This window comes from Momordica charantia (genome assembly GCF_013281855.1).
Source record: "Momordica charantia cultivar OHB3-1 chromosome 1 unlocalized genomic scaffold, Mcharantia_2.0 BLBB01000001.1, whole genome shotgun sequence".
NCBI classification, from domain to species: Eukaryota; Viridiplantae; Streptophyta; class Magnoliopsida; order Cucurbitales; family Cucurbitaceae; genus Momordica; species Momordica charantia.
Window position 1 is genome coordinate 16,353,272 of NW_028275157.1, and position 14,079 is coordinate 16,367,350.

The following is a 14,079-nucleotide window of genomic DNA, read 5'->3' on the forward strand; positions in this document are numbered from 1 at the left end:
TGGGTGTTCTATTAGCTCCATAATGGGCATGAGGGGTGTAGTGCTATTGTTTTCATCATCAAAATAGGCACTTAGTGTTTCACATGGTTGATCAAACTCAAATGATTAATTTCACCAAATTCATATTACCAATTTTCTTAATTTAAAAAATTATTAAAATTGGGTAGCATATAACTTCACGGATGATCTTAGGGGCGGCTCAAGGCAACACACCGTTTTCGAATAATTTACAATTTCATTATCATTTTAATAATCATGTATGCTAATTTGAGTATAACTCACCCGGTACTGTTTTATAGGTTAAAAAGTTTGGGACTCCGCCCTCACATTTGTGACGTTATATTTCGAAAAAAACATATTAGTAACTATTTTGTCAACATCTCATTCATGAATGGCTTGATCATTAAATAAATTTAAGGTCTTTGAGTGAACAAAGAACATCAAAGGCACCGAGTCTCATGGGTTATGACTAGCAAGGCAGCCCCCAAGTAAACAAAATTATGCAGCAAACAAAAGGGGGGGCACTAAACTGTTGATACCTTTTGCCTGGTATGCCATGCAACAACGTCCTTGTATGCTAAATTTCCCCCAAAAATATCCAATGCACTGCCCACGGTAACATCCACACGCCCCATTCCCGCGTCTTTTATCCTTTCCAAGTCGGCCATCGTCGTGACTCCGCCCGCGTATGTGACAGGAATCTGTCATTTTTATAGCAGAATCAGCATTTTGCAGCAAGACAATAGAAGGAAGTTGTATGTAATTCAGAAGTATGGAAACTTTGGCAGATTATTATCATCTGTCATTTGAGAAGATATGCAAACAAGGAAAGTAATTGTGAAGACGAAGTGAGGGAGGACACGAACCGATGAATACTTGCCGAGCAACGTCACTAGCTCTTCATCGATGCCGAGTCTACAGCAATGAAACAACATATTTCAGAAAATGTAAATGAATACGCACGCACGGAGAACATAGCAAAGCGTTTACAACCCACTTTTTCCCTTCGACATCCACGCCATGGACTAAAAACTCATCTGCATAGTCAGCCAGGAAAGCCAGTACTTTCTCATCAAGAAATACATCACTGAACTTCTGCCATCTATCAGTCACAATTGCATATTTACCTTCCTACATCAAAAGTGAATGTTAGTCAACACGTAAGCATGAACAACTGTTAACGAAACCGAAAACTGAAAAGGCAATGTTGAATCCAAAATGGAGCATGAAGGTGCTATAGATTTCAGAGCTGTTTCAATTCATTAATTATGAAATTGTTTTTGCACGATATTTGTTCGTTTTCAACAGCAAAGATGACGTTGCATGGTTGCTCGGACTGAATCCATGATAGATAACATGTTCACATCTAAATGGTTAACCATATTATGGGACGTTAATCAATCAAAACAACTTCAAAATCCAGCAACAATAGCACAAATAGAAATACCTTTTTTCTACAACTAAGATCCAGCACTAGCCTTTGTTTCCCAACAATGCGAACAAGATCTTTAAGCCTTGTAAGATCCATTTGTCCATTGTTGAACACATACTGCGGCAGAACCAAGGGATATACAGCATATTAAGTGGGAAGTTCCAGAACAGTGGCACCCAAGAATCATCAACTGAACTTTCTAATGACATCTTAATTATCTTCTATATTCTAGTACAACAATAACATGACACAGTTCAGCATCGAGAATTTCAGAATCATGTCACACTGCCTCCATTTGCATGAACATAAATCGGAAGGGAAGACCCAATTGAACGAGGACATATTAAGAAATATGAATGCCACGTCTCTATTTAAACCTCCCTCCTTTCTCCAGGGATAATTCACAAGTTTCCTATAATTCTCTGTGCAGGTATAATAGCGAATTTTTATGATTAATTTTTTCTTCTTAGAATATGCATGGCCTCATTAACTATTCATAGTTCATAGGGTATTTCCATCGTCCATTATTCTACAGTCTTAACAAAAGATAACAGCAATCCAATCAACTTTTTGACCAATCCGAATTATATATACTAGTTGAATTCATAAGTGTCATTAAGTCTGAAAATGATGAAATTTAGATGGAAATCAACAAAGACATTGGTTTATTCTCGTCGCTTTCCATAGGACTTCCCCAAAAAAGCACTGGATATACTATGAGCGACCCTTATATATTATATATATATATATATAAAGACAAAAAAAAAACTAACAGGATTGCATTGCAGTCAGGAGCTTAGCCACACACACAAAACCAATCTTACACTCATTAACCAAGATCCAAGCAAGAACTTCCATAACATCTGGCCATGCATCAAGTAAAACCATAAATGGATAAAAGGTAATAACTTACTGAAGTGACAATGACATGGCTAGCTCCCTTTTCAATATAACTTGAAGAATTTTCTGAATTGATCCCACCTCCAACTTGTAAACTGCCTACATAGTTTATCAGTTCTTGCATTAGATTAAGAGGAAGGTCCTGAAACTTTTAAATCTTTGTGGACCTCAACACAGACTATGCGTGAACAGAAATATCCTCCAAAACTTTTACAAGTATAAGAGTTCAAGGAAATTACAAATATGCTTCAAAAGAATTTTAATGGACCATAAAAAATACTAAGGCTCACTTGGATGCCAAGAGGAGCTAATAACATCAGTACAATTGAACCACCCTATCGACACAAACATGGAATCCATATGCCAAAGTAGCATGCTGTTCATTTAGACACACATTAATATGATAAAGGGAGAGAAGGAAATGAAAGATGTGCATCAAATATAAAAAGTAGAGAGAAGAAAAGGTAATTTAAGCCCTTATAAACCTTGAACAGGAAATAATAATAAAGCCCTCAAAAAGCCTCTATGTCTTTTCTAGTCAGATCTAGCCAACCATAAACTTGATTTCCTACATCAAGTTAAGCTTCTGAAATATATAGAAAAACTGTAACCCCCCACCCAAACCCAATAATAGAAAATAAAAAAAAATAAAAAAGAAAGAGGATAGGAACAAACCAGGATAGGCATTCAATGCTTCGAGGGCAGCATCTATGCTCAAAGGATCTGCTCCAAGCATGATGACATGACCACCTGTAAGCCCATCTTGTTTGTACAAGTTTGCATACTCAGCAGCTGATAAATCTGATTCAAAATTTGTGAGAAGAGTTGAGCCATCCTGCTCTGAATCCCGGAGAGTTGATCCAACAATTTGTTTCACTTTCCCCTTATAAAATCATATCTCAAACATGAAAATCAGATTAAGATCCGAGGAAACCCAATACTCTCCAACTTTAACCAATGAAACAGAGGCCATGCTGATTATTGAAATTGGTACTTAAAACAAGTGATTTGAATCACAACGCGTAATGGAAATCTCACTCGCTTCACCTCTCAAAAAATCCATAAACATAATAAAAATTTGTCAAAGTTAAGTGATCAAATACCTTGTGAATATCAATACAAGGGCGGAAACGAACCACGCAGTGAACAGTCATTCTTGAGGATCCTGCCCAAAATAAAAACGAGAGCTAAGACTTTTACAAGTTACAATAAATAACTGAGAAAGGACAAAGCCGGATTACTGGAAGATGGTGAAGGTGTCGCTCTAACGATTCCAAGCTTCATAGTTCCAAAATTGGTAGAGGTGGAAGCTCCGAGAAGCGGACAGAGAGTGGAACATCTTGAAGAACAAAGGCTTTGGAATTTCATTTGAACCTAATGAAGCTGATTTCATCAAATGTAGATAAAATCTAGATTAAAATGAAATGGGTATGATTGAAAGTTGAAATTTTTTCGAGTAGGGGAGAGAGGGGTTGTGAAAGATGAGACCAGTATCAGGTGGCGATTGTGCGACCGATGACTTGATTATGGCTGAAGGGAGTTGGCGGCAGTGAGCATAAATGGCTGAAGGGTCTACGTATTTTTTTTTTTTTCTATTTAACAGGGTTTGGGTCGGGTCGGATTGAACCGACCAAAATGCTTCGAACCGAGGACTGAGTCGAGTTTTCAGTTTTTTAAAAAACCAACTCAATCCAAACTGAAAAAAATTAAAAAGAAAAAAACTCATATTCTTTAAAAAAATAATAATAATACTACGGTACTACCCTTACGTTTGAAAAATACACACATTTTTGCACGGTTTAAGCCGAATGGATCACTCAAAAAAAAAAAAGTCTGAAAGGAGAGAAATTACGGAAGAATATCATTTTCTAAGGGGAAAAAAGCCCAATTATATCCAATTTTGTTCCATTCTCCACCATGATACTTTCTTCTATATTTCCATTCTTCTTTTATATATTTAATTCAGGCAAGTTTCTAGTTAACTGTCACGTTGTTCAAAATATAAATGAATGTTTGCTAAAATTGTATTTTTGAAACATTTATGAAAGGTTAAAGATAGTATTGAAACTTTTGAAATGATAGAGATATTTTTTTTTTAAATGACAAAATTTATGGATATTTTTTTATAATTTAGTCGTCAAATTATATGTGACGTGTAATCCACATGTCAAGTGGAGAATTAAATGGGGAAAAAGTCGGAGATTAAGGCATTTTACTTCTTCCCTGGAAGTCAGTGATTCGATCTTCCATCCCCACATTTATTATATTCGAAGAACGAAAAAAAACTAAACCGAGAAGAAGGCTGGAGAGCACGACAAGATTATAAAAGTGGAAGATTAAAGAATGAATAAGGAAGACTCACTGAAATAAAAGTTGCTCTATTATAATATTGTGTTTCTTGAAAAAATAACCCTTTAGAAAAAAGGGAAAAAAATAGCAAATTATAAATTTAGTAATAAATTTTGGTGATTAAATTTCAATTATATCATTAAATTTTGAATAGAGATTTTATGTGGTGTGTATCATTGATATCTTTTCTTTTCTTTTCTTTTTTTTGAAAGTACAGATATCTTAATTATATAAAATAATGACGTGATATGCTTAATTATATCAAATAATTACATGATATGCTTATTAAATAAGAGTATTATAATTAGACAAAATAAGATGGCAGGTGTAAAGTTGAAACGTCATAAGGTTTGATGTTCATAAGGTTTGATGTGGGATGTTTTTTTTACTACAACATGTGAGGATGGGACCGAACTCACACCCTCTTAATTAGAGATATATGACAATTAGCTGAGTCACCTTAGTTGACGATAGGATGCTTAATGATTGGGTTTGAAGGGAAAAATATTCTAGCCCAAATGCGGTAAGTTCTCAATACTCTAATTAAAAAGTTCTCCATCGATAGATTCAAATTCTCGCCAAAGCGAGAATAACTCGATGGTAATTGACATATATCTCCAACCACTAAGTCGAGTTTGATTCATCCCCACCTCACATGTCGTACTCAAGGAGTGAGTATGGACTTTGTAGGAGAAGGCTAAAGTTTGTGAGGCATGTAAAACTTTGATTGGTTTTTCAAAGCAAGTATTGTCCAAAGATTGTGATTCAAATTCTACCTAGAATAAGAACTTCTAGTCATCTACCTTCCTTTTCCTTTTCGCATATCAGGTGCACTCCTTTTCAAATAATAAAAAGAAAAAAATTATATCAGCTGGCCTCGAGAGAGGTTATTCGACTCGTTCTCCAGTCTCCTACGCAACTCAAGTGTGCAACTCCGTATGAGGATCTTTTTCCTTATGCCCAGATAATGATTAGTTTGGTGTTATTTCGATGCTTTATGGGAGGGGAAATGCTCCTAGCTGGGCAGTTTCCACCACTGTGGTTGGGAAAGTAATGAGAAAAAATGAAGCATTGAATGTAATGGAAGGATGCTTAAAGAAGGTATAGCCCTGATAGTGTGACATTTAACTATACTCTCCCAGATATTTTTTTTCAGCTCAACAACTGCAAGATGAAGATCAAACCGGTTGAGAACTCTTTTCTCCGGAATCTGTGCAATGTAAGGAAAACAGGGAGACCTGATAGGTTGGAGATTGTTGGCATTCACAAGGGGATTGAACCAGAGACCAGTAGAGTCCTACATTACAGTTTCTGGGTACACCATGTTAGGCAACAAGGTGGAAGGGAAAACGCCTGTGAATGAGATGTTGGATAAGGAATTCATACCTGATATTGCAGCATATAACAGGTTCGGGTTTATGGAACGGTGCATATGAGAAGTCTGTTGAAAGCTGATGTAGGGCAGAAGAAGATGAAGGTGTATTATTACACTCACATAAACACCTACAATTTCATCATGCAGCCAGACAACAATTTAATAGTTCATCTCTATGTTTATGAAAATAAAATCGACCCAGAAATGTTGTAGTCTCCACTCATATGTAATATAACCTGTCAAAACAGGAACCTTTGATGGGTAATTTTCATAGATGAACCGGAGAAACATGAAACAACATTGAAAGACCCACAATGCTCAAGAAATAAGGTGGGCAAAATCCGACGTAAAACTTATTAATAAGTCAGATGACTAGTTGTTTAACACAATAAAATGGTGATTATCAAATCATCAAGGAGACTATCATTCTTCCGATGGTCTTTGCCCCAAAACTGAAATGTCTTCGTACCGTTTCTGCAGCAAAGGGGGTAACAAAGTCAAAATTAAAAGCTAACATTCAGCCACGATCAATTCTTTTAGTAATAATTTGCAAGGTTCAAGTTCAACTTCGACCTCACAAATTGGCAACTAAATTTGCAAAATATTATGAATGGCAATAAACACCTCCAATAACATGAAAGGGAAAAGTTGAAAAGGGTGGAGAGGAAAACAATAAATAGACTCGGGAACAGAATAAAACTGAAGTCTAAGGGTTCCCTTGTTGAGGTTTTGATTTATATTTAAGAAGCATATACATTTAGTTTTGATAAACATTTCTGATTTCATGTTAATTGGTATCTTCTTCTTGTTTCTACTTTTCAAGAACATTGATCAAATTTCCATCTTTATTGTTTTGGTTCATAAATGACATAGCATATACAAAAATAAAAAGTGACAAAGTTCTCAACATTTTATTTTATTATCCGTAAAAAAGAGAATAAATAACCCAAAATGGTTCACAAACCTCATTCTATTTAAAAAAAAAAACGAGGAACAGAAATTAGGAGACAAAAACATCTCCAAATTGGCCCTAATCAAAAACTAACTTAACGGTTTACTGAGAAATTATGATTGATGATATGAGGAAGCGATATTCAGACTTCGATTCGATAACAGTTGCATAGAAGCTTAAACTATCACCATCTGAATATCTAATTAACAAATACAGAACCAAAGTCAAATTGAGTAATAGACATGCTTCAAATTAAAATTAAAATGAAAATCAAACCAAACGATAGTATATTACATACCCCAACATTATTGTATTCCCATAGCTTGTGAACTCCATAATCCACAGCCTACAGCAGGAAAACCAAAACCATTAAGAAAATAAGGATGATGTTCTAACACAACCCAGAAAACCAAAATAAAATAATTTAAAAGATAACTAGAGGAAAGGCAAGAGTCATTTTATAAGAAATAGAGGAATGCATATTCCGGGAATGGTACTGAACAATGAACGCAAAAACAGTCGATGACATTCTCGAAACTTCTAAAATGATGAAATACAGCATCCCTCAGATTTAACGAGATATCAGAAGCGGCAGGTTATGCAAGCCAACTTCATAATCCAAAAGGAAGGCCCACTAAAACTTTACACAGTTCATCTGACGGGAACGAAAAGAACGAGCAAATCGGTAGATCTTCTAAGTTACATAACCAATTTTCGCGTCCAGAGATCTCTTCACAAACGCAAAATCAAGTACTGAGTTTCTTCCAGAGGCGACTTCTGGCAGGCATGTCCGATTTCAATTCTTCTTTTCATTGTTCTCCGCAATGGAGGAATCGGTACAAATTCAACATGACGACAAAACGTTTAAAAAGAACAGTTCAATTCAGATTCAAACTTTTTCAACAAAGAGGAAATATTTCCTATATTCCAATTTCGCTAATTCCGATAAACCAATTGACACAGTAATACGGTCTATTGCCCATTGAAATCGTCTTTTTTTCCCCTCAATTCTTTCTATTCCTCAGCAATCAGGTGGCTAAAGACAATTAAACTAACAAAAGGAACTAAAGACATGGATTGGATGCACAATATAAAGATGAGTTCTGATCCATACCCGCTCTCCAACAAAAGCGCCGGCGATTATAAAGGTGACATAAACGGAATTCCGGCGCATGATTACTCTATAAAGCCCTTCAAGGAGGCCTCCTCCGCCCCTACGAGCTGCAGAATCCATGGGCGTGCTAAGTTGAACTTCTTCTTCCTCCTGATCTGAACAAGTTAGGGTTCGCAGAGCTCCCGCGACGTTGTTGAAGTTGAGACAAAACAATTGTCGGGGGAAAGTTCCTTTGGACTTTGGTTTTAGTTGATCGATTCGATTCAACCGCACCTCTAAAAATCGAACCGGCAATTGTGTTGCGGTTCTTAACAGTTCCCTATTATTATTTTTTAAAATTCTTTTAATACAACAGTAGCAGTGAATTCAAACTCGATTTCTTTGTAAAAAAACAAAAACAATGTCAATTAATACTGAACTAAGTTCATGTTGGCATATCTATCTATTTAATATTTAAAAATAAATAAATAAATATCAATTTTACCGAGATGCTCATATTACAGTTTGGATAAATATTGTAATTCTCATCTTCTATTCAACTTTCATTACACTTACCTCACAATTTTAATTAAAAAAAATTATGCCAAAGCTTCGGAGATTCATTAATTTTAATAAAAATCAAGTCTTACAAATTATGTTCCACGAATGGACAAAATTTATCATTGAATAAATATAAAAAAAAAACTCATAAATTTTAATAAAAATCTACCATTACAATTTTGTCTCTCTAAAGCTCTATCAATTTCCTAAGATGCCCATGTGTTTGTTATTTATTGATTGCAGGTGAGAATGTTTTTGTTAGTGTTTTTTCCGAAAGTAATGCAAAAATTGCAATACTTTGGTGAGATTGCATATCCAATTCTCTAGATCCGATTCGATGAAATTGAAAATTTATCAGGAATATTTTATACACATTGAGGCAAGGGTAAAACTTGAATTTTTCAAGAAGAAAAAAAAAACTATAGACATTGTAAAGGTTAAATTATAAACTTATCAACAAAATTTTTAAATTTATTTTATTTTAGTCGTACCTTTAACATTGCTCTCTCAACAAATCAAATAACGAGTGACATAACTTCTTATATGTATTAACATATTAATATAGACATATATCGAAACTACGTAAATTTATGTTAAAGACTAGCGATCCCATATATTTGATAAATATATTGGTAAGGAGGGCCTGTTTCAAAACATGCTTTAAATGATTTTTTTTTTTTTTGTTGGAAGTAAAAGTAATGGGAATGGTGGTAATTAAAGTCAAGATTGGCACAATTTTATGAGAAATGTGGAAAGAAAACCAAACCCCACCACTCCCTAGTGATCAATAGTGATGTCTGGAAAATTCAAAATAATGACTCAATAGAGCACACCTTAATCGTGTTAATAATGAAGAATTATTAACACCTTCGATTCATCGCCATACTTTTCAAATTTAAATTTTGGTTCATGCAATTTAGATATATCTTTAATTTCATCTCTCTCTATCCTTTTAAAATTTTCAATTTTATATGGTAGTTTTATAAGTTCTCACTTGATCGATTGAATTTGGTTAAACTTTATAAATGGTCTCTAAATCGTTTTACTTCTAGAAAATTCACTCGTTTTGTTCTATTTTTCACTCAACCTAAATGTCAAATAGTAAGTTAAAAAAGAAAAAAAAATTACTAACTCATTATGGTGCAAATAGAAAATGTGTCACTTTAAGAATTAATGGTGAAGTTTACTTCTAAAAAATTCACTCGTTTTGTTCTATTTTTCACTCAACCTAAATGTCAAATAGTAAGTTAAAAAAGAAAAAAAAAATTACTAACTCATTATGGTGCAAATAGAAAATGTGTCACATTAGTAAAAGTAAGAATTAATGGTGAAGTTTAACCAGATTATAGAGATTAAATTGAAATTTTAAAAATAATATTGGCTAAATTAAAATTAAGCCACCAAAATGAACATAATTCAACAGTTAAAACATCTTGTTCAGAAAGTAAGTTCAATCCACGTTCTCATCCCCACATTTGTCGTACTAAAAAAAATTAAAATAAAGTCTTTGGATGAAATTTGCAATCGAACACTTAGGTAACGTTTGGAATGAGAATCAATGAACAAGAATTAAAATTTTGGTGTTTACTAGATATGAATGAAATCAATTGGTGAGATCTAATTTATCTTCTATAACCTCGTCAATTTTATTCTCATTCTTTATTCTGTGGACCCTACAGTTTTATACTTGCTACTTTACAACTTTTACTCTTTCCAACAGGGACACGTTAATTTTTAATTATTTATTTTATATTATTATTATTTTCTAATAAAAATTTTACAACTTTTAGTGTTTTTATTATAAAATATTATAAGTTTTTATTTAATTTTACTTTGATATTGTTAATTAATATGGAAGATATTTTATTTCGATTCTAAAAGATTTATAGTAAAGAACATCAAATGGATAACATTTTCGTTTCTATTGATCGGTACAAGTAAACAAATTTTTATTAATTTTTATTCTATAGTTATGTTGAAGAGAGGTTGTGTCTAGCTGGCCAATAAACGTCAAATAGAGGCAGCTAAGTGGTAAGGTTAGCAATTGGCAGAGTGAATGCCGCCGCCAGAAATGAAAATTGAAAAAAAAAAAGGAGAAACATACAACACACAGACTTCAGCCGCCGGGAACTAATTCAAAAGCAACAAATTATAAGGTTTCATGAACTTCATTTCTTGGAAATTACACATGCAACTGCAAATTCTTCTTTTTCTTTATGAACCTTAAAGTTAAAAGAACAAAATACACATTCTTTCTTGAGAATAATTTTTATTTACTCCAATTCTTTGGGTTGTCATAATTCATGTTACAATGTTCTGTCTCAAATCAAGTAGTAGGAATATGAACTCCTAATATTTAAAAAATAAATAAATTACCTGCACCTAAATTAGTTGAACTATGGTATATATAAAGATTAATTAAAGGATGCATATCAAATCAATATTCAATTTAGTAGGAGAGTTCGAGATCTTGATAGTTTCTAGATATTGAATTAACTTTTAGTCGTTTAGTGTTATAAAAGGCTAGCTACTATCTCCTACAAATTTTGCCTACATGAGGAACGGTTAAGACATATCTACTTTCTCTAAAAGGAAAGATGCAGTAGGCTCCAAATCTCTACCTCAGATGATGTAGTATTCTGAAAAAAAATTCCCACAATTTAATATATATCAATTAATTATTCCATTCCAAACTATATCATCACACAATTTACAACATATATATAATTTTTATTATTATTATTGAACGAATTTCCCACCCCACTAATTTAGCGAATCAATTTTTAATCAAAAAAGAAAAAGAAGAAAAGAAAAGTCAAGAAACACGTAAATTCATAACATATGGTCCACTTTTACAATCAAATCTTCTGGTGTGTTTGCAAGTAATTTTAATGTAGTTAAAATCATTTTTGTCATAGTCAAAAATCACTTTCCCTATCATTGATCATGTTTGACAAATTAAAAAGTTAATTTTAGGAAAGTTCAAAGTCACTTTAAATTGATTTTTAAGGTATTACTTGGATGGTGATTTTGAAAAATTAATTACAATTAAATCTATTTTTTCAAAATCATTAATTCTACCAATACTCCTAAATATACACTTAATATTATTCTTTAACTATAATGAGACCAAAAATAAATCTAACCCAAAATTAATATGTTTCCGCATAAGATTAAAAAAATATATAAGGATGAAAACGTAAGATATGCACAGGAGTAAGAAGTAGAATAAGATATTTCTCAGAAAAAAAAAAAAGTAAGAATAAGATTTAAAATTTTCTTCTTAGTTATAAACAAATAAAAATAATCCACAATGATCCAAAGATTGAGAAACTGACCATCTTTAATTAATTAATATGGTTTCAGCATCACAAAAATAATATAGATGCATTGAATCTTGATGTCATACAGTTTTCCTTTTCTTTCCAACAACCGAAATTTAATTTATACAAGAAATAAACTACGTACAAAGAAATGCAAAGTTTGGTCAAGGCACAATTGAGAAGGTAAACCAAAATATCTGATTATTAAAGAAAAAAGTATCGCATCATGATCATGGGCGAATATACACAAACTACTCATTCCAAAAACTCTATCTACAAAATCGAAGCCAAAAGATTGCAGTAAAACCAAAACAAACAAAAAAAAATAACAAAAAGAAAAAGGATTACGGATGGAATAATCGATGTTTTACCTTTCAACCACATTGAAGAAGAAAAATTCTCTCTCGTGTTGTTAAAACTTCAAACCGCCAGTTCATCGAAATTCCAAACGACAATTTGAGAGCGGAGTCGGTGCTACGAGTAAACATCCAAATCACGGCTGAAATCTTCATCCTGCGGCGGGCCCCTTGCATGGCGGAAGAGTCAAATCTCACGCCTACGCCACGACTACACCGGCCTCGCTTACGCTCCACGAACTAGACCTCCTTCCCGACGCGAACCGCGGCAAACCGCCCAAGGCCGGCGGTTCGATTTCGTCGCTGATCTTGCTTGGAAGCGGCTCCGTCGGCGGCGGATTAGCGGCGGAAGGAGTCGCGTGACGCGCTATGATGTCCTGTTCGGGAGGCGAGTCAATGAGTGACGCGGTTGGTTCGACGACCGGTTGCCTTCTTCCACCGCTCCGGAAAATAGCGCGGAAACTCGCGAAGAGTCCTTTCTTTTGTTTCTCGACTGTTTTCTCCTTTGCGGTGGCCAATTCTGAAGAGTGGAGGTGGTGATTCTTCCGCCGATTTCGGTCCTTCTTCGATCTTACTTTCCCCATACACGATACCTTGGGAGACGACGGCTCGATCATCGCCGAAACGGACTTTCCACCGGATCCTGACCGCTTCGGGAACAACCGAATGTTTCCGGACTTGCAGTTACGCCGATTCTTCGCGTCGACATAGGCAGTATTCTGAGGCTTCGGCAATCCGATAATCGAAGCCTTCGATTTCAAATTCAGCGAAAACCGCTGCGAGTTCGAATTGGATTGCGGATGCACATTAGGATTCAAGTTCGCGGAATTAGAACTGGCCTTAGTGGATTCTTTCCGCTCTAAGAAAGCGTTCCGATCGAACCAGTCGAACTCCGCGTCCTTCGAGAGCCAGAAAGATTCCGGCGGGAAGTCAGGAGGAACCTCCGGTCGATCTGGCTCCTCCGTCTCGTCCTCCAATGGCAGCCGCTCTCCGTCGCCGTCGGGTTTCCGGTCGTCAGCAACAGAGCCGCTAAAAAAAGCCTGTAAATCGCCCTGGGGCATGGTTGAAAAGAAATCAAAAAGGGGAAAGAAATTGAAAAGAGAGAGAATCGAGAGGGAACAAATTCTTGAAGACGAAGAGTATGAATGAATGAGAATGATGAGATCCTTTTTCCCTGTCTTCTTCGGTGTGCTCCGTCTCCGTGCGCCAATTTGGTGAACAAAAAGGCTCTTTAATTTAAATGGTTGGTTTGTAATTATAGCAATATTTTTGTCTAATTACAAAGGATTAGACATTATTATTACTACTTAATTCTTTTTCTCTCTTCCACAAAATTATTTCTTTTGAATATTAATGGGTAGATTCAAAGCTACGATCCTTTGGACCCACTTGATTTTAATTTTAGTTTTTTCCGTCAAATTTATCTCCTTATATTAATAGTAACATAATTATACGATTAAGCTGAGTGTCGGGAAGCTACAACAGTGGCAAGTATTTTAATAGTTTGATTGTCAACTCGAACATAGTTCAATGGATTAAGACATCATAAATCCTCGGTCAAAATATGATGTCTAGTTTATAGGTAAAATCATGTTGCGATAAACTCGTGTTGTGGTTGAGCAAAGTCTCTTGCTCGAGTTTAGAAGGCTACAAAGGCTTTAGGTATTCCATTATTTTCTAGCATATGAGCCCAACTCCAACACATAAAGAGTATAGGCATAAGACAAGCTTTATTGTC

General features: G+C 34.6%; 3 protein-coding genes across 3 annotated transcripts; all 3 read right to left on the bottom strand.

Annotated features, from left to right (window-relative positions):
* Positions 1-384: 384 nt before the first annotated feature.
* On the bottom strand, positions 385-3,898 carry APG10 (Aldolase-type TIM barrel family protein). The gene is made up of 8 exons (XM_022276671.2): positions 3,574-3,898; positions 3,436-3,497; positions 3,008-3,215; positions 2,346-2,431; positions 1,448-1,549; positions 998-1,131; positions 867-915; positions 385-701 (listed from the first exon to the last, which is right to left on the bottom strand). Exons 1-8 carry the CDS (start codon positions 3,698-3,700, stop codon positions 525-527), a joined length of 945 nt encoding a protein of 314 aa, XP_022132363.1. The 5' UTR covers positions 3,701-3,898; the 3' UTR covers positions 385-524.
* Positions 3,899-6,283: 2,385 nt separating this feature from the next.
* Positions 6,284-8,345, bottom strand: LOC111005248 (cytochrome b-c1 complex subunit 9). Its single transcript, XM_022276682.2, has 3 exons — positions 8,123-8,345; positions 7,307-7,354; positions 6,284-6,530 (listed from the first exon to the last, which is right to left on the bottom strand). The coding sequence occupies exons 1-3, from the start codon at positions 8,240-8,242 to the stop codon at positions 6,480-6,482; spliced, it is 219 nt and encodes a 72-aa protein (XP_022132374.1). The 5' UTR covers positions 8,243-8,345; the 3' UTR covers positions 6,284-6,479.
* Positions 8,346-12,160: 3,815 nt separating this feature from the next.
* On the bottom strand, positions 12,161-13,402 carry LOC111005381 (uncharacterized). Its single transcript, XM_022276857.2, has one exon. It carries the CDS (start codon positions 13,400-13,402, stop codon positions 12,542-12,544), a length of 861 nt encoding a protein of 286 aa, XP_022132549.1. The 3' UTR covers positions 12,161-12,541.
* Positions 13,403-14,079: the final 677 nt, after the last annotated feature.

Excerpts from the sequence above, each read along its gene's own strand:
- APG10 (XM_022276671.2), bottom strand. The coding sequence starts at position 3,700 with ATGAAATTCCAAAGCCTTTGTTCTTCAAGATGTTCCACTCTCTGTCCG. Across the intron at positions 1,550-2,345 it reads GCCATGTCATTGTCACTTCA|TATGTGTTCAACAATGGACA; the intron begins GTAAGTTATTAC and ends GTTCTGCCGCAG. Across the intron at positions 916-997 it reads GTGGATGTCGAAGGGAAAAA|ACTCGGCATCGATGAAGAGC; the intron begins GTGGGTTGTAAA and ends TCATTGCTGTAG.
- LOC111005248 (XM_022276682.2), bottom strand. The coding sequence starts at position 8,242 with ATGGATTCTGCAGCTCGTAGGGGCGGAGGAGGCCTCCTTGAAGGGCTT. Across the intron at positions 7,355-8,122 it reads GCGCTTTTGTTGGAGAGCGG|GCTGTGGATTATGGAGTTCA; the intron begins GTATGGATCAGA and ends TTCCTGCTGTAG. Across the intron at positions 6,531-7,306 it reads GGGAATACAATAATGTTGGG|AAACGGTACGAAGACATTTC; the intron begins GTATGTAATATA and ends CCTTTGCTGCAG.
- LOC111005381 (XM_022276857.2), bottom strand. The coding sequence starts at position 13,402 with ATGCCCCAGGGCGATTTACAGGCTTTTTTTAGCGGCTCTGTTGCTGAC.